The sequence below is a fragment of the Danaus plexippus genome, chromosome 31 (assembly GCF_018135715.1).
Source record: "Danaus plexippus chromosome 31, MEX_DaPlex, whole genome shotgun sequence".
Lineage (NCBI taxonomy): Eukaryota > Metazoa > Arthropoda > Insecta > Lepidoptera > Nymphalidae > Danaus > Danaus plexippus.
The window spans coordinates 935942-955612 of record NC_083558.1 but is presented as its reverse complement, the minus strand read 5'-3'; the positions used below and the strand labels follow the sequence as shown (position 1 = coordinate 955612).

Sequence of the window (19671 nt, the reverse complement as noted above, 5' to 3'; positions counted from 1 at the left end):
ATTTAATATAGAAATATGGCGGCCATAAGCAAAAGCTTTTTCATATTAACATAATTGAAACATGTCCAAATCTCTCGTACACACTAAAAATATATATATTAATAACAATAGTATTTTATAAGTATGTCCTTAATATACTTAATTTGGGATAAACTCTGGACATATAAAAAACGATAGGTCTGTGTAACAAGACAGCGTAACGAATGAGAACATCGTTTAATTTATAGTAAATTTAGTATAAAATATTTCAGTAAAATCTGATACCAAACGAGTGGCTTCAAGATTTTTCGCATTGAACATTATAAAATTCCTTCCCCAACCAAAGAAACCCGACACACAAAGTGAGGATGATATTATTCGGCCATTTTGTAACGAAATTAGCCGTTAGCTAAAATGGCCGCCGCTCCATGATGACACTCGTGGCTTCTTAAAATATCGGATAACCGAGTAAACTTTCAGCGGAATTCCGTAATATTTACTAAATAGCACCCAAAGTTTGAAAGTCGTTAGCGGTCGGTGGAACGAGATGAAAAATTTCTCAATAGATTCGATTTTATGAGCTTGCTATGATTTTTCAGCGTTCAACTATATACTATTGGTTAGTAGTTATAAATAACTTATCAACATTTTTAAATTAAATAAATATATATATTTGTTTGTTACGTTATCGAATATTGTCCTAAATTATGAAATAAATGGACTTATATTTTAAAAGTCTGAATTGGTACATATTCTTGAGATATATAGAAAAAATAATGGAAATCTACAGATTTTGGGCCACTTCTTAAGTTGTAAACCTGACCCTTATCTGATAGGAACTGAGATAAAAACACCAATCACAGCATCTGTCACACAGATACGTCAATTACTATTTTAAACTGACAACATTACTAACGTTCAAACCGACAGTTTGATGGTTTTTACGACGCTTTTATTTATTTCATTAACAAAAACATACACTTTATAATGAATCTTATCATCGTTTTTCAAGTTAACGGAGTTATGTTGGTGGGAAATAGTAGGAAGTTGAAGTCGTGGTGGCCTGGGGGTTAAAGGCCCGCCTCTCGTGCATGAGGGCGCGGGTTCGAAACCTGGCAAGTACAAATATGATCTTTTCCGAGTCATATGTACTTTGTAAGAGTATTTAGACACCAATGACGAACGGTGAAGGAAAACATCGCGAGGAAACCTGGTCTTATAATCAAATTATAAGTTTGAAATCGCCAACCCCTCTTGAGCGAGCGTGATGATTAATACTCTAACCTTCTCTATATTAGAAGAGGCCTTTGCTCCGCAGTGTGCTCCTATAGGCTGATGATGATGATGATGATGATATAGTAGAATAATAAAAGGTGTTACATATTTATTTGGTCTTGTTAACAGCCAGTTCTTTTTTCAGGGATTGTCGCGTCGTTCGTGATCCTCAGACGCTCAAATCTAAAGGATACGGTTTCGTGTCCTTCCTTAAGAAATCCGTAAGTATTTTAAACAGCACCGTAATTCATATAATCTTTAATACGATTCCTTAATATCACTTAATATTACTTCGACGTGTTTTTCACAAAAAAAAAACAAAAAAGTTTCTATAATATAGAAAAACAAACAGCCTGCAACAGAGTTATTTATTACCAAATTTAATTTAATCAGTATATAAAGAATTCAATATTTTTATTGAATAAATAATATTTTTTAACAATATATATATATATTTACAATGCTGTTGAATGTTCTAAAGATAAAAAAAATTTCGTTACATAAAAATTACTTCATCCAAGAAAATACATACAGACATATATATATACATATATATTTTCTTTGTATTTTATTATATATGTATATATATAATAATTACGCATATTAAATTTTGCAACGTCCCATTATATATTTACGTGTGAATCGATGTATGACAAGCGAGTTAAATTTATATTATTCATGCACGGCTGTAACCGCTTTCATATAGCTTACCACGTTAAAATTAACTCAATACAGACAGTTTTTAGTTCCCCCACGTGAACCAACACACGTGGTAATATCGCCTGGATTTTTATGTATATCAAAATTTTTCGTAGCAGTAAATTTAATATCAGTCGTATTTATAAATTTTTTTAACCGACGCTGAAAAAAAGGAGGTTGGTGTATATGTTATATTATTTATTTAAGGGCTATTTATTTAAATCTGTTTGTAAAACTGAAATTTTTTTGTGATACTTTCACGGTGTATTTCAAGCGTACTTGTACTGTATGAAAAATAGATTTATTTAACACTTTGACACTTTCAGTTCGTTGGCTGTATGTCGGCTGTACTAAACTCGGTAGTTTAGGAAACTTTCACCGTTCCGCAAAGATAACGTTCGAGATTCAGGTTCAATGTTCTCTGTCACGAAAACTTTTACCGTTACCTCAGACTAAGATAAGGTTTTTCTATTTCTCACACAACCGATGAAGCCTTTTGAATTGATCTTAATTTTGACTATATCACATTTCATTACAATGTTTTATCAATCAAAATTGATAAAATATTAGTCCATATTCTCATTGCTTGCACCTCGAGGACGCTTCCATATTTTATCTCAATTAGTGAAACATAAAAACTTTCAGTATGGAGTTCGCAAGCCAACTTCTACTTAGATAACTCCAAACACTTATCTTAAATATTTATGTACCCGCAAACGCGATGTCCTTATTAGATTTTTCCGACCAACTTATAGTAAGCTTGGATGAAAAACTATTAACGCGTTACTTAGTCGCTATGCAAACTTATAGTAACCGTATATCGTTTTATTTTATTTATAATGTTCTACAATTATTATAAAATCATCAAAATTACATACATTCATAGTTTAAATATAAAATTTTTAATATAAATAATTAATAAGTTGATTTTCGTACATAATAGGTGTTTAGTCCGTACTTGTGCTTGGTTTTTCAAATAAAAGGGAATTTTAATCGAATAATTGGTCAAACTGGTGCTGTCATCTCGCCTGCCCTTCAATACAGTTATAGATAAGGAACGAATGCGGGGTTAACATGAAAAAAATATTTAATATCGAAGCAATAAATCAAGCAATATAATTTTATTTATATATATATATGTTTCTTAGAAAAATATTCACTTAAATTTTTATATTTTTCTATGCAATAGATTGTCAAAGAACATGATGAAAATTTTAATGAATAATAAAAGTATATCGGCTATATATTTAATAAAATTTGTGCTTGGTTCACTAGTGCTTGATACCGAACCAAGCTATAAATTTCACCAGACCAAGCTATGAAATGATAACAGTTTAATATAATAATTTCTCAACAGGAAGCGGAGTCAGCTATAACGGCTATGAACGGCCAGTGGTTGGGGTCAAGGTCTATACGAACTAACTGGGCGACAAGGAAACCACCAGCTCCAAAAAACGAACGTAAGTCCGTCTGTCCTCCACGATGTTTAATATAAACGTATTTCTCAATAACAAGACGCAAAACTAAGGATTACCAAAAATATGTGCCTGTACTTTTTACGTAGGATTTTAATACCTTAAAAATACTCAGCTATAAATACTATTAAGAGTTTTTAAGCATAACCAACAGCCAGGATGGCCATATCGTCATGAAAAATATGTGTTGTCACTTGTAACAGAACTTATTTCTGGACTGGATTGCTAGAGACACATAACAATAACATTAAAATTATTAAAATACATTGAACATAATATAATTTAAACAAAATTTTTATAAGAAAATAATGAATGAAAAAATTTGGACCCAAGCGGGATTCGAACCTAAGTATTCGTGATCTCTGCAACGTTAAGTCACCGTCGCTTTGATGTTTAAGACATCAGGTCCTCAGTCGAATCATACCCTCTAAATATTGCTCTTTGATAAACCTTTAATAGCCTTTTATTTAATTTTCCAATCGAATTGGCGTAATTTTTTAACAATTCTATTCCTAAATATTGTCTTGTATGATAAAAAATGTTTATTTCTTTATTTATTTACCTCATAACTGAAATAAAAACACGTCAAACGGATGAAGACGAGAGAGATATTAAAAATTCAAACTACATGAGCAGCTTTGTAATGACCTTCCATTCGTACAAAGATCTTATGATTTTGAGTAGAGTGTTACAAAATTGTCAGATTGGTAAACGTGTCGCTAGTATATCTTGGACTGGTGGTATTCAAAGATAAGAGATAAATACTACTTATAGATTGGAACCACCACGGCTTTTAAAGGAGTTAGAGAAAGGGAGATAGGTAGCAATAGAAAGAGACAGATTCGTCCATAAACAGAAACAGAGAGTGGAGAATATTTTTTAAATATAAATAAACATTTCGAGACGAAACCTCTCATCATTCCATGGATGCACCGTGCTGGTGCCGGGTCCATCGCTGCAGGGAGAGGAGCTTCAACAGTGCCTGGGTCTCGCGACCCAGGTGTAGGTTTAAAAGGCCCTATCTAACACGTTAAACGCTCACCTCCACTTCCCAATCTCCTCTCTCCTAACCAAATCTGAAACGAACCTACTAGATCCACCTTCGAAGTACGTTCTAAGAACGTTATAATATTAATATAAACAAGGCATTCCAATAAAACAAATATACTTTCGAAATAAACAATTATACATAGAAAGATTTAATTACGTAGTCATAATATTTTTAATGACAACAGACAATTAACTTATAATGTTTCCCATTATTATATAACCTGCGGTCATCAAGATAATTACGTTTTATTTATTTTCCTCGTATTTCACAAAGTAATTCGGATAATTAATTTCTATGTAAAGTTGAAGCAAAAAATATATATTTATATACTTAAAAATCTATTTTAAAATAAATATACTGCTCTTGTATTTGTTAATTTGCTTGATTATTATATTCAATGGACATGATACAACAAATGAATGGGGTTATTAAAACAAGACAAAGAAATCTCGTTTCTATAGCGAAATTTTTTTTAATAAACAATTTGTTTAAATTTAAATATTAATATACAGCCTAACTTTCTGTAACAAAATATATCCCGTATGATGAATGGTGATATATAATTTTATACAAAAATACATTTAAATCAACTTACATTTATAATCTTCATTTACATTCATTTAATTACATTTAATTAATATTTACATTTGAATCTATAATTTGACCTTGTGATATAAAATTTCCTTGTAATATTATTAAAATTCTTCATAAAGTATGAATTGGGGTTTGACGATGGAGGTAGATTTATAAGGCTTTATTATATTTGAAATGTTATTAAACGATGATAGCACTTATACAATAATCATAAAGGTCATAATCGCGTGAAGCAATTTTATATTCACTCACCGTACCATTAATCAAACGTAAGTAAGTCGTGGCAGAGTAATAATACTTTTGCAAAAAAAAATAATCTGATTTTAACCAAAATCGTACTCGATCCGTTAATAAATTATCTATTGCTATGATAAACTGAGGTCACAATGGAAATCAAACACAAAAAAAAAACTTATAAATCCACGAAAATCCGAGTAATTTCCGTTGTACGCTAATGCCTTCCGGTGTCGGCTGACTTCCTGATCATTATCAGACCTTCATAAAAACATCATTCGTTTTTATAATCTACATTTACATTTAATTTTTTTGACGAATTGTATCTTATTAGAATGTTCATTCATTTATTTTGATTAACTTCATTTAATTATCTTTATCTAAGAACAAATTGAAATAATTTATATTTACCTAAAACTTAAATTTTATTGTTTATTTTTAAATATATTAAACTGTTGACTACAAATAAAAATTATTTTTTAAATGTACTAAGTACATTTAAATTTACTTATAACATACCTACAATATATATATCCCTCTTTACTAGTAAAGAGGAATCGTTTAAGTATACAAAATGAGTCAAGGAATCTGAATAAAATAAGGATTTGCTGAATTCGGATCAATAGGTTCTAGGAAATTGAATTTGATTTGATTTCCGTCAATATACTTGAGGCACAGATCGTATATTGACTTCCGAATAAAATAAATCTCATACTGCAAGTTTTATAAAAGCTCAAACCAATACCTTCGTATGTAGTATTCAAACTTGTGGTAATGTTTTAGGTGGTATGCGGTAAAAGGCACTAAATGTCATACTGTTTTATGCTTTGATTTGTACATATATGTTGGAAGAAACATAGACATGCGCAGCGCCTAGTAAAATTCAATAGCAATACGCACAGGAGCTTACTTGCGTGTAAACTTGTGTAGGCACTGGCTTCCACGGTTGATAATTTCATAGTACAATGTCATTGTTAAGTTAAAATAAAGAGTTTTCAACAATTTAAAGAGTCCTAATCTGTTATTTTGTCACCAGGTTTTTTTTGACATATAGAGATTGAAATAAAATAATATTTTTATACGAGTTTCTTCTGTAAAATTTGCACATTGTATACCAGAATGAAAAAATATGTCATCAATACCTACATAATACAGAGAAACGATATGACTAAATCCCGTATTTTATATATATATATATATAATTAATTTAGTATTTACTGGACTCAATTTTTTCTTATTTTATAATAAAATTGTAAGAGCACGTAGTATTTATAACATTCTATGTTCATGGCAGGGTTGTAAAGGCATTATTTCTAAATATATCCATCCGTAGTGACGTGTACGAAATAAGATTCTGCACGGTTTTTTCTAACATAAATTATCGAGGTTCATCTTCAAAGAATAAAAACTAAATAAAACATTCTGCCAATCCTTCTGGCTAGCGTGGCAGCAATAGTACATTTCCCCCTGTAAAGAGAAAGAACAAGTCTAGCAGTGAGTCATTATGATGATGGATCAAAAAACATCTTCATACGGATCATTTTCAGGCTATGGCCGGCAAAAACTACGAACCAAGAAAACAGCGAATAGTTCTCGCGTTGGCACACAGACAAACATACAAATATTTTTAATAAGACTGCATACAGTCACAAGTAATTCAAATTTTAACTGAACTTAACAACTAAGTTTAGACAAAATGATTCCTTCAGGATAACACGGGTACTCTGCGGTCTTTAAAATTATCGGTTATAAGTGATGCCAAATACCTCCCTCCCGCTTTTTTGCTCTTTATTCAATGCTGTACAAAAAGTGTTACAGTGATAGGACATAGTTCTAATATGCGGCGTTTTGTTCGTAATCTGTTTCCATCTAGACGGAACTTCATAATAGTAGTCGTAGACCCCCTCCTTGTTTGTGAAGAACTCGCACAGCCACTTTTCACAAGCCTTTTGGGTTCAACTTTGCTCCACCAAGGGCGTTCGCCATGGGCAGGAACAGGGGGTAATCACTTGGCGTCACTTGGCTATATGGTGGATGCGATAAAACCTCCCATCCGAGATCCCGCAGCTTCTGACGAAGCATCAACCAAGTCTGTGGTTTCTCGAATCGATTTGCCTTTGACGTAGGAAAACTTTAAAATAGAACTAACTTCGGTTTTAGTGATTTCCGTGTTTACACGTCTAAAGCTGTTGAACGCACTATCCAAATTGCCAATCCGCCTTGAGCTACCGTGGTGATAATTGCTCTGACTTTCTCCATGTGACAAAAGGCCTTTGCTCAGCAGTGGACTCCGATAGGCTGATGATGATGAGATGATGATGGTTGATTGGACTCCATACAAAAGTATTGTGTGCCTGACGGAATTAATTTTAAAATGATATCGAAAATTTTATGCCAATTTAACTCTTTGTATTGTTAAAAATCTGTTTGAGAATTTCCATTGATTGAGATTAGTTAAAATCGATCCAAAATCTGATATTATTTAGGTAATCATGAGAAAAATTATAAATAGATTCCTAAAAAAGTATTTAACACGTCAACAGTAAACTCAAAGCCGCTAACCTTCGACGAGGTTTACAACCAGAGCTCCCCAACCAATTGCACGGTCTACTGCGGCGGTCTTACGGCCGGGCTCACCGAGGAGCTCATGCAGAAGACCTTCCAGCCCTTCGGGACCATCCAGGAGATACGCGTCTTCAAGGATAAAGGATACGCTTTTATCAGGTATAGGCTCAGACTTTTCTACAAAATAGGTTCCCTTTCAACCCTTAAGATTTTTTAACAATAGACTTCATATTTTGATATCCACTAATTTGGTATTTTTTAACTGGATCTTGTACAGCGGGAAATGTTTATGGACGTTAGAATTTCAATATTCTTAAATACGAATGTCATTTTAATTAAAATATATACAAATATGATTTTGTTTATTTCAACAAGCACACACGTATTGCGACTTATATCTAAGCCATTTCTTTTTACGGACAAATTTGTTTATTCCTATAAGACTAAAAGTTTTAAAGACATTATCATTAAAATTAATAACCAGCATTGAGATTTTATTTTAAATAGCATAGCATTAAAACAAACTTAGATAACACAAGATTCAAAAAGAAAAATCTTTTGATTATCCTTCAAAATTATTTATCTATTTCTTATTGGACATATGCAATGCACCCATTGTTTTTTTGCGCACAAAACTAGGATACTCGGAACTATTTAGAGGTTAATGACAAAAAATATTACGATGCCTTGTTTAGATTCTCAACCAAAGAGAGCGCGACCCATGCTATAGTTGCTGTGCACAATGCTGACGTTAACGGAGCTCCTGTGAAGTGTTCCTGGGGCAAGGAATCCGGTGACCCGAATAACGCACAAGGAGCACAGGTAATATAATCTCTCTGTGCAGCTGTAATCAGAAAAAGCTTTTCTATCCAATTTAAAATAACTCATAGACATAAGTGATTACGACTTCGTCCGTCTAAAGTCTTTTTTGCAAACAGCCGATGGATGGGCAAGGAAGGTATTTCAAATAATTTATTTATGAACAAACATGAAATACATACTCAAAATGTATGCATAAATCGGGAACGTAATCATGAGCTTCTTTACAATATTACAGACACACATATATATGTATGTATATATATAAATGTTAATTGGTCATTAACTTTGGGATTGTACAAATGAATTAGCCGTGCCCGTTATACTCAGCTTATAACAAGAAAGATGACTCTCAAACAAATAAGTAGCGAGCATTTTTAATTTAAATAACTAAATTGGTTCAACTTAAACCAATATTGACGGTTTGATTTTACTAAATACGCAATCCAGACGGAGGTATCCCTCCGCAAACAACCGCCTGTTTATACCCCGAAAGGGTTGAACAATGTTTGGATAAAATTATTAATGTATTTAAAAGGGATAATTAAAAAATTACATATGAATAGTGATTATATTTCGGGCTTAACATTGTATATTGTTTGGATGATAGAAAAAAAAAATAAACTAATCATCAGTTTTCTCATTAATAAACTGTAACGTAAATATTATTTTTTTGTTATCTGTTAAGTTTTGACAGATAAATAAGTGCTTGGTGAAATTCTTGTGCTTAAGGACAAATGTTGGTTGGCAGGTTGTTTTAAATGTAGCCACCATCCGTGCAAAGACGTGCATAGTATATTCAGCCAGGGCCGTGTAGGATGAAGGAGACGCGATCCGGGATTAACTTATGAATGTAATAAAATTGAACAGCTTCCACTGAAGTCAATTAGGAACTTTGTTAGGACAAATGTTAGGGATATTTTTACTCACGTCCATGATACATCTAGATTAGGACGTTGACGGGTCCCATTCAACGGAAACGTCCTACGTCAATACTAATATACAAAAAGTTATACTTCACGGATCACATAACAAAGATACTCCTTACTAATGAACGGTTACTTAAAACTGCGTAGTCTTAACTTGAACAAATAGTAAGGATGTTATTCTAGACTGAGTGTTAAAAGTTATCACTGGAGCAGCTCCTGTTTGGACACGACTGTACCGCTCTTAATGTACAGTATAGTGCCTAAATTTTAAAATTCTGCCAACGTAGTAAACATACCAAAAACAAAGGAAGCCGTACAATTCCTGATAATTATCGTCAAATTTTTAATTTCCCATAATCTGCAAAAATATGGAAAAGTTCTTCTCAGAGATCAACAATATAATACATCTCGTGTTAGTGATCGCGGTTGCTTCAAAGTAACCGAAACTTCGGGAGTGTGGAAATTAAAATAATAAAATAACCGAAAATATTAAATTATTTTCTATGGATACCCCTGAGTTAATCAAATGGAAATCTTTTTTTTATGTGTAAAGTTGCAAACGAGCAGACGGCCTTCTTGGTGGGCAGTAGCTACCGTCGCCCATTGACATCAGCAACATGTCTTTTGCGGATGCGTTGCCAACCTTGTTATTTTAGGAATAGGGAAGGGTGGGAATAAGGGAATGTCAGGAAAAGGGCTACCGGCTCTCTCACTCATCGGACCAAACGCAGCCATTAAAGGCTACTTCACGCCGATCTTCTATGAGAGGTTGGTACTTCCCCGGTCCAGCCAGCCCATGTTCGATCTGTAGTTCCCTGACTGCAGCTAGACTCTACCACCTACAAAAGCTCCACAGATAGGGTGGAGTTAAGTTAAAACCTATTCTTTGTATATACCAATCGCCTTTAGCTATTAGGTAATCAGCTATCTTTGAAACTATACCAAGAGGGAAGTCCAAGCTGATACAGCTGCAAGAATCTCGTAAAACTGTCCTTGCAAAAGTGTTTCGTTCAAGTCGTTAAGTCAAAAGTGAATAGTCTGTAGCCTATACTGAGTGCCTCCACCACCTAAGGCTTCGCCACCTACCATAAGGTAAACTTAAGCACTATCCGGCCGTTACAAAAATGCAAACTAGAGGTTAGCAGACAGATCTTAAATCTTAAATTACAATTAAACGAAATAAATACGATCCGTTGCCTCCGTTTTCGTAACATTCATAATAAATATATGTTTTATAAGATCATTCCATTTGAATATTTGAATTCATTCATTCGGATTTGAATGTTCTTTCAAATGTAACATTTGATTTGAGAATCATAGAGAGATTTATACATTACTAATGCTGAGATCATAACAGGTCCGTGAAAATGTTATTCCACTCATCTATTTGGCGTTTATATTAAGGCTGTGATTAAACTTGTAAATATTCACTGTCACTTAAAAAGTTTTTAATATAAATGTCACCATCAGCCTATCGGCGTCCTCTGCTGAGGAAGGGCCTCTTCTAATTTAGACAAGGTTAGAGCATTAATCACCGCGCTCGCTCGAGGCGGATTGGCGTTTTCAAACTTATAATTCGATTGTAAGTCCAGGTTTCCTCACGATGTTTCTCTTCACCGCCATGTAATGTGAATATAATATTCTGGTAGAGATCTCTTTTAAGAGATAAGTTATCCTTTGTACATCACTCTCCTTTTGTAACAAATTTTTTAACTCTTGGTACATAAATAAATAAATAAATAAATAAATAAATATTATTGAAATCTTCCAAAAATTTATATCTGAACATATTTCCCAGTCACAGTGATGTATTTCTCAAAATCTGCTCAAGTTATTTCATTCGTTTTCTGTGTAAATTAATCGAGCTTTGTCTTATTATGACTATCAATAGTTACGAGTTTAATTAAATCTAATATTATACTGAGAAATTTATGAATGTATTTGAGAAACGAGATTTTAAAATAACAGCAGTAAACGAGAATAACGTTGTTAATATTGGTGTGTACACGAATTTATAACTTCAATGTCATATACAGGTATAATGTTCTAATTAATATTTTATTTATTTTAACTTAAACAAACAAACGAAGCTCTTAAAATGATGGTATAAGACTCCGTCGAAATCTCAACAAGAGAATAATACCTTTATATAATTTTTGTCAACGTTTTATTAAAATATACTTGTAATCCGGGCTTACTTGATAACTTTATTGGAAAATATACATGTTAAGAAAAATAGTGAAATTTTTGGTGCGAATTTTCTAAAAAAAATACTTCATGAAATTTTACGAATAACACTATTACGCAGTCCAAACGTAAACGAGTATATATCTACTTTGAACATAACTGTACATAATATTATTTCATATCAGAAAACCGTCTCAAATTAACGAAAGAATAATCTGAAATACTAAGAAAATCACTAATTTATAAACATTTTAAAAGCAAGACATTTCGCGTCTCGTCCATTACAAAAATTTACATCCGAAAGGAAAGGACTGTAACAGTACTTTATGAATAAAATACTTTTTTTTTTCTATTTCTTTAACTTTGATGTTAAATAACATTAATATTGTAATATATATATATATTATTCAGTGTAAATCAGAGAGAATTGTTTAGTTAAAACCACGTATTAATATTAATGCGCAGTGCGGTTTAGCTTGTGCCTGCAGAGAATTGGTGTTACGCCTGTACGCGTTACGTTTTAGAGTTCAGCGCTGAGACTTTTAAATAAAACTATGTATATCAAAATTGTTTAAATACTGTATTGATATCACTAATGCAAGAAAACATCATAAAGAAACCTGGTTTAAAATTTCAAATTATAATATCGAAATCGCCAACCCGTCTTGAGCGAGCGTGGTGATAATGCTCTAACCGATCCATGCGAGAAGAGGTTTTACTCAGCAGTGGGCTGCGATAGGCTGATGATGATCACCAGCGATCATGATTGAACATAATCGATATTAATTCAGTTAAATCGATATTATTCCTAACCTGAACAATACCTGTGATATATTAGGGTATTATTAATCAAATCGTATATTTAATTTATCATAAGGCTATATTCAATTTATTTTCTGTTCTATATATCCAGCGGATGTCAAACACACGTTCCATGTTTATTGAAACCCACATGAGAAAATAATTTTTTACTGTAACCCTCCGGCCCTCGTACAAAAACCAACGTATATTGACTCTGTCATTGAAACGAGACATTATATTTGAAAAATATATGCCATTTTTAAGAGTTATGAATATCCTTATTTAGCTAAAGTGAGAGATTGGTTTTGCAAAGATTCATGCTGAGTAACACAAGGCCACGTCACAGAATATTCTTGACGTGTATATAGTGATATATAATTACTTAAACAGAGCATGCGGATGTAAAAATGTAAAGAGAAACATTAATAAACAATTTATTTCTAATATTTAATAAGGTATAAGTGTTCTGAAGTAATTTTATACGATGATCTGGGAAGGTGGAAGTCTATGAGTCCTGACAGTTCAAATGAAAGTAATATTAACGGTCTACTACGCGTTATTTTTTATTATTATTATTATTTTTATGTGAAAACGAGCAGACGGCTTACTTGGTGGGCAGTAGTTACCGTCGTGCAATGACATCCGCAACATAGATGTTGCGGATGCGTTGCCAACCTTGATTGTTGAGGAAAAGGGAGGGGTGGGAATAAGAAAATGGTGGGAAATGGTGGGAATAGGGAAAGGGCAACCGCCTCTCTAACTAATCGGACAAACGCAGCCATCAAAGACTACTTCACGCCGATCTTCTGTGAGAGGGTCGTACTTCCCCGGACGAGCCCACCCATGTTCGATCTGTAGTTACTTGACCACAGCTAGGCTCTACCAGCCATAAAAATATTATTTTCAGACGAGATGAAATTCTTATCATCTCGTCTTCATGATCACTCGTTCCTTATCTGATACATGAAGATTGATACTTAACTAATTTATATACGTTCTGTTCTGAGTTCTTGAGACTTTACAAACTTCAGACTCATTGTATAACTAGTAAAAAAATACAGCAATTAATCCGAGTATTTTTTGTGTTCATACATTATAATATCAGAGAATATGAAAGCAATTATCTAGTGATCTGATATAGCACATAAATAGCCAGTCCATTGTGTGTACATAATATTCTATAAATATTTAAAAAAATATGTTATAATCTCAATATAAAAATGTCCAAGTTAAATTTACGAACACGTAGAAGTTGATGTTTAAGTTAATGTAGTTTTACTTTAAATTACAGTTGGGTGGCACTGCCTATAGTCCTTTCGGCGCCTATCCAGGAGGTGTTCCACCTTCATATTGGTATAACACATACCCGCAGCAACTGGGAGGTTTCCTGCAAGGAGTCCAGGGAGTGCAAGGATACTCCTATGCCGGGCAATTCGCGGGCTATCAGCAACAATACATGGGGTAAGTTTGTCTGAACTGTATAAAGAAGTTAATAGCATTACTCTCTTGCTGGGATAATCATAAAATTGGTATAAGGAATAAATATTTTTTGACTAATTTTGATCTCGATTTATGTAACTTGTTATTAAATATTCTGTCCGCTGTATATTCTTTTATTCTGTTAGACTTATTTTGGCCTTGCAGACTATACAGCTAATCTTAAATAAATAGAAAAAATAAAGTAGAATAAACAGAAAATAGTTTTGACTTTGACGTGATGCTTTATTTGTTTAAATATTCGTACCATTTGTAATATTATTATAAGAAATTACGTCATCTAGAAAATGTCTCCATAAAAAAGGCGATAGTTTTTTATCTGCTCAAATATTAGATATTGTCGTTCTTTATACTGTCTGAGAAATATCACATATATATTAGATCTAAACTGGAAACAAAATTCAAAAATATATACAAACACTGGCTAAAATTTATGTAAAATCCAGCATGGGCGGCGTACAATTGCCATGGGCGCTGGGCGGAGGCGTGGGCGGTGTGGGCGGAGTGGGCGGCGTCGGTGGTGTCGGTGGCGTCGGCGGTGTTGCTGCAATGTCTCAGCCGCCTCAAGTGCTGCACTATCCCGTACAGCACTTTCAAGTCCAGCCCGTCAGTATATAGATTCATCTTTCGTCTACCATCAAATCAAAATCGACAGTCCCCTCTCATACTTTCAGTTGTTGTTTTATATTTATCTACATTTTGTTTACTTCCTAAACAGCTCAAAATCAATAAAATTAATACACACAGAGTTATAATAAAATACATAATAAACTAGAGCTTAAATGATATATACATAAAATAATGTTTTTAGACGATGTTATGTTTTTGAAATCAGATCGGTGAAGACGAGTGGCTGGCGCCGAGCCTGCTGGTGTGAGGCCAACGTGCCCGCGAGCCCTGCTGTTGTCACGACTGGACATGAACCCGTTACACTCCTCTACGTTCGCCCTTTCAGTTTCTAGTCATTCGTCTAGTCTTTCCTTTCTAGTTAATCGTTGTTAGTCAAATGCGTTCAGTTCATTAGCTTCTGAGTTTTGGACAATCCATTGAGACAACTCTAATATCTCTACAAGACTTTGACTTGATTTAGTTTATCTTCGTTTCAATGGATTGTCCGATACGTTACTTTGCTCGGGGACTAGCAGGGGCGAGTGCTGGCGAGAGCCTTAGACATAACAAGAGCATGCGAGATATATAACGATAAAATGTGAGTCACTCTAACGAATACTTATTTATTGCGGCTTATGAATGCGTTAATGATAAGGTAATTTTTAAAAGATATATAGTTATTGTTAGGTAAGCTAGTTTTAAGACTATACTGACACACGCGGGCCAAAATCGGTTGCGAAATTTGTGTGATTTTTTTTTTTTTTGTTTGTGGAATACCAAAGACGGTACCAAAACATCTGAGCACAAGTATAGTGTAAGATTAGTGGAAAATGTAGATTTTTGGAACAATGTTTAATAGAAAAAAAAAGTCTAGAAAAATGTAGGCAACAGAAAGCGAGTGAGATGTTTTATAAGAAATTTTATATCCGCCGAGAACGCTAGGGAGACTTAAGATATATATAATATATGGAAGCTATACAAAGGATTTTAAAGGATTCTTTTGGACAATGCCAAACAAACCTGTATGATAAATCACGACTTATTACTATAACAAAAGGTTGTGTCTTAATGTAAAGTTGAATTGGAGATCATTGAAAATACCGAAAAAGAAAAAAAAAGAAAAATTAAAACAAAATATTAGATTTATTTATCGGTTAAGAAAAGAAAAAATATTTATTGCTTAGTACATAAGAATATTTAATCGTTTACTGTAGGTAGTGTGTAATGGAATGTGTGGGATAAGTGCGTCTAGATTTTATGTTTGAAAAAAAAAAAAAAAAAACAATGTTTGCTGTATTTATTTTCACTAATTTACTTTCTTCGTGATTGTAACCCCGACGGGGTGTTGTTTTAATGGCAACATTAAAATGTAGTTGTATAAACTACTGTCTTTTTTGAAACTTTTTAAAAAAATGGCGATTCTAGGACGCGCCTGTCATATAATATTTTGTAAATGATGTATTTTATATATTGGTATACTGACGATTGTTATTGTTTAACTCCGTAGTTTCGTTTTCTATTAAGCGTAATTATTTGAGCATGTAGTAAAAACTTGTGAAACATATCGCTAGAGAAAGTATTGTAAGATTATATTATATTAATGTTATAACTTCAGCTAAGGGACGAATTGTTTTGTCAATTTCCTTCATCGGTCAATCGGGAACGATCTGCGCCGTGGTAAAAATACTTTTACTTCCAAGTAAAGACGAGATAATGTCAAATTTGCAAAAAAATATATACATATATATATTAATTATAGCACAACGATGTATTTAAACCACGGTGGACGGATCTTCCATAGTATCAGCAGTAACAGAGCGATAGATAGTCAAATTTAGCGGTAGTAGACATATAATTCTAGGTTTATATGATTATATGAAAAAATGAATTAATTTTTGCCTATAATTGCTTGAGTAGAATTATATAGTAAGCGGTACATATATATCCGTAGATTAAGTAAGTAATGAATAATTTTAGAGATCGCCGACCGTTGCTTATACGAGTCGTTGCCTTTTTCTTGTTGCTATACTTCCTTCTAAAATATATAGTTATATGCTATTGTTAAGATAAGTCATAGGTACGGCTTATATGTTTCCGATAGATGTAAAGGCTAAGGTGTATATCGATGGACGTGCCCATTATAACATGGACTATTGATACATTAGCTAGGTAAAATGCGAGATTTAACGAAGGATATATATACTTATATATATACAAAATTATTAAGCAAAATAATTACATATATCGTTTAGATAGGCTATGAAATTTTATGTGTAGTTTCATTTTAATTTATAATTTCGTTTCATTTATTTATTTATTTATTTTGTGTCCATTCCATTGATATTAAGATATAATATATAATTTTAAGTCCCAAATAACACCAAATATTTTATAATCCTTGACGTAAATGTTAAATGTAGAGTTGGAATGTGAAATCAATTCTCATGCTAAATGAAAACTTTAAATGCCTTATCTATACAAATTTATAATCTTCTTTCTATATTGTTTTTTTTTTATGTAGCATTGTGTTTGAAATGGTATGTTCAAGTTTATGTTATTTATCGTAATCAATACATTACAGTTAGGTTTAATTTAAAAAAATCTCATTTTAAAAATCTTACCGTATACAAAAAAAGAAAAAAAAAACTAAATATAAATTACAATATTTTAATAATTATCGATTTAATATGCCGAAGACTGTACGCACGTTGAATGTACCATTCTGAACACGCAAAGTGCCAAACTATTTTGTTATCGATATTTCATTTTATATGTAAAAATCTTACCGATGAAGTATAACACCAATTTATTGTCAGACTTAGCGAATAATCCTCTAAGAGCGATTCTAAATTAAATTCTGACAGCCTCGAATAGACCAGAGCTGAAACTATCAGCACTTTATCGATGTGAAGTTGTTCCGGATGCATCAGAACCGGAAACGTCAAATTAAGCGAGGTTTTTTTTGCAAGAAAATGTATCACAGATAGGTCAACACGAAATCGGGATTATTCCAGGCTGTGAGAAGGTAGAGGTAGTCGTAATTTTACTCTATGTTTTCTGTTCTTAAAATCTAGTAGATTTTTATTGTGTTTTGGTTTTAGAAGATGCTAGAATTTTTGATGTTTTGTAGTATATAATCCCAAAGTTCGCGTGCTTGAGGACTATTGTTTTGAAACACAAGAATGAAAAATATTTTTTGATATGTGTAATGATGGAGTCTTATCCATTCGTTGTATGTAGATGGTTTTAATTTGTTTTTTATCTGTGACAATGTGATTTGGGGTCAATTGGCCTTGGCGGACGGTTTTGACATGACGTTTATGGCAGACTTTTGTATTGCCTTCATATCGAGATGCTCATAGAGCCACTGTTAGCACATTTAGGACTAAAGTCATTAAGAACACGAATAAGAATGATTAGGACGTTGTCACGGAATTGTATTTAACTTAACAATACCAGTAAAGGTATATTATGTGACGTTTGAAATAATAATTGACAGTTCTGAGAAATAAATCAATGAATTAAAATATTATTAGTCACGCACAGTAGCAACGTTGAGCAATTAGCAACGAAGTATCCCACAACGGCCGCTGTCTCGAATACAAACGGAAGTTGCATTTAAAAGATATATTACATTTATATTTCATTTAAAATGAAAACTATTATGGATGTGAATGAACGTGAACTATTGTTTCAAACGTCGAATGAAACACAGCAATAATAATGCAATAGGTGTTGTAGATTTCCTTATTTGTCGTACCGCTAGTTCGTTGTCTTGTTTCGTTTCTCACGTAACGTAGATTTTGGTCGCGGTTTCGTTGTCCCCTCCTATTTTCTGCCGTCCATGGGTGTTGTAGGCTTAGATTCGGAGTTTTGTTTTTTGTTTTTTTTGTTTTTTTTCAAACAGCGCGTGTATTTATTTTTCACTAGTATACCCGAGCTTTTTTTGGAAAATTGTGATCTCGTGAACTTATTCAAATGACCATAAAGTGTTAGTGATTTACATGTTTTTCCCCTTTTTGTATTTTTATTATTAATAAAAATTAAAAAAAAAATCTATCCTTACGCGACTTTTACATATATCATATATTTAAGAGATCTAATGGAAAATAGGACGGTCAATGTCGTAAAATAGAGTTGTGTCGTACGCGGCGGGTGTAAGTCTATTCTGATCATAAACGAAACTATTAAAATCCCCCCCCTATATGATTTTATTGGGTTTCATTCGGTTGATTTGACATATTTATTGATTAGTAATAATAAATTAAATGAAATAGTGAGCTAAATAAATGTTAAGTCTTCGCTTGTTAATTTTTTATTTGTAAAAAAAATTTTCCGGTTATGTTTTTTGAAAACAATTGTTGTCCGTCCGGATGGGATGTTCCTTGAAGGGGAATGTGCCGTCCGGACTTGAGTCTGTTGATTTTAACTGTTCTTATTTAAAAATTAAAAAAAAAATGATAGATTTGGGATGTAAGTAGCCATAACACATAATACTCCGTACCTACCTATAGGATAACATAGTATTAATGATAATGATAAGATGCAAGATAAAAAAATAAATAAAAAAAATATATATGTGTTTTATTTCAGATGACCGTCCCATAGTTTATAGGATTTGACTGAAATTGATAAATTGAAGAGCATTTTCTTTGTAAAAGATCATCGATGAAGTGTTTACGAAATGCCAATCCGTAAATATATGTATATTTTTTTTGGAGAGATTGACATATATTTAAAATTAACAATATAAATGTTCCCATTTAGAGCTTTTAGCTTGAAATGTTTTCAAGAATTCTTTTTTGGTGCCAATACTACCTTAGTCAAAAAAAATTATTGACAATTAGTTTTACTGTTAAGGGTTAAAAATGAAAAAGGCTTTGGCCTAAATTTTTCAGACAATTAAGACCTTATATGACAGTAGAATCTACTTTTACAGGTTCTTGTTACAGTTTCA

General features: G+C 32.6%; 1 protein-coding gene across 2 annotated transcripts in view; it reads left to right on the top strand.

The window, feature by feature from the left end:
* The window catches only part of LOC116778358 (cytotoxic granule associated RNA binding protein TIA1), a 78939-nt gene extending 61354 nt beyond the window's left edge, over positions 1-17585 (top strand). For both annotated transcript variants that reach the window (XM_061525873.1, XM_061525872.1), the window contains 7 exons: positions 1400-1475; positions 3311-3413; positions 7851-8031; positions 8568-8694; positions 13900-14069; positions 14552-14711; positions 14941-17585. In XM_061525873.1, coding sequence (XP_061381857.1) covers positions 3335-3413; positions 7851-8031; positions 8568-8694; positions 13900-14069; positions 14552-14711; positions 14941-14982 — 759 coding nt within the window. In that variant the 5' untranslated portion in view covers positions 1400-1475; positions 3311-3334 and the 3' untranslated portion in view covers positions 14983-17585. The remainder of the gene's footprint in view (positions 1-1399; positions 1476-3310; positions 3414-7850; positions 8032-8567; positions 8695-13899; positions 14070-14551; positions 14712-14940) is intronic.
* The last annotated feature ends 2086 nt before the right edge of the window (positions 17586-19671 follow it).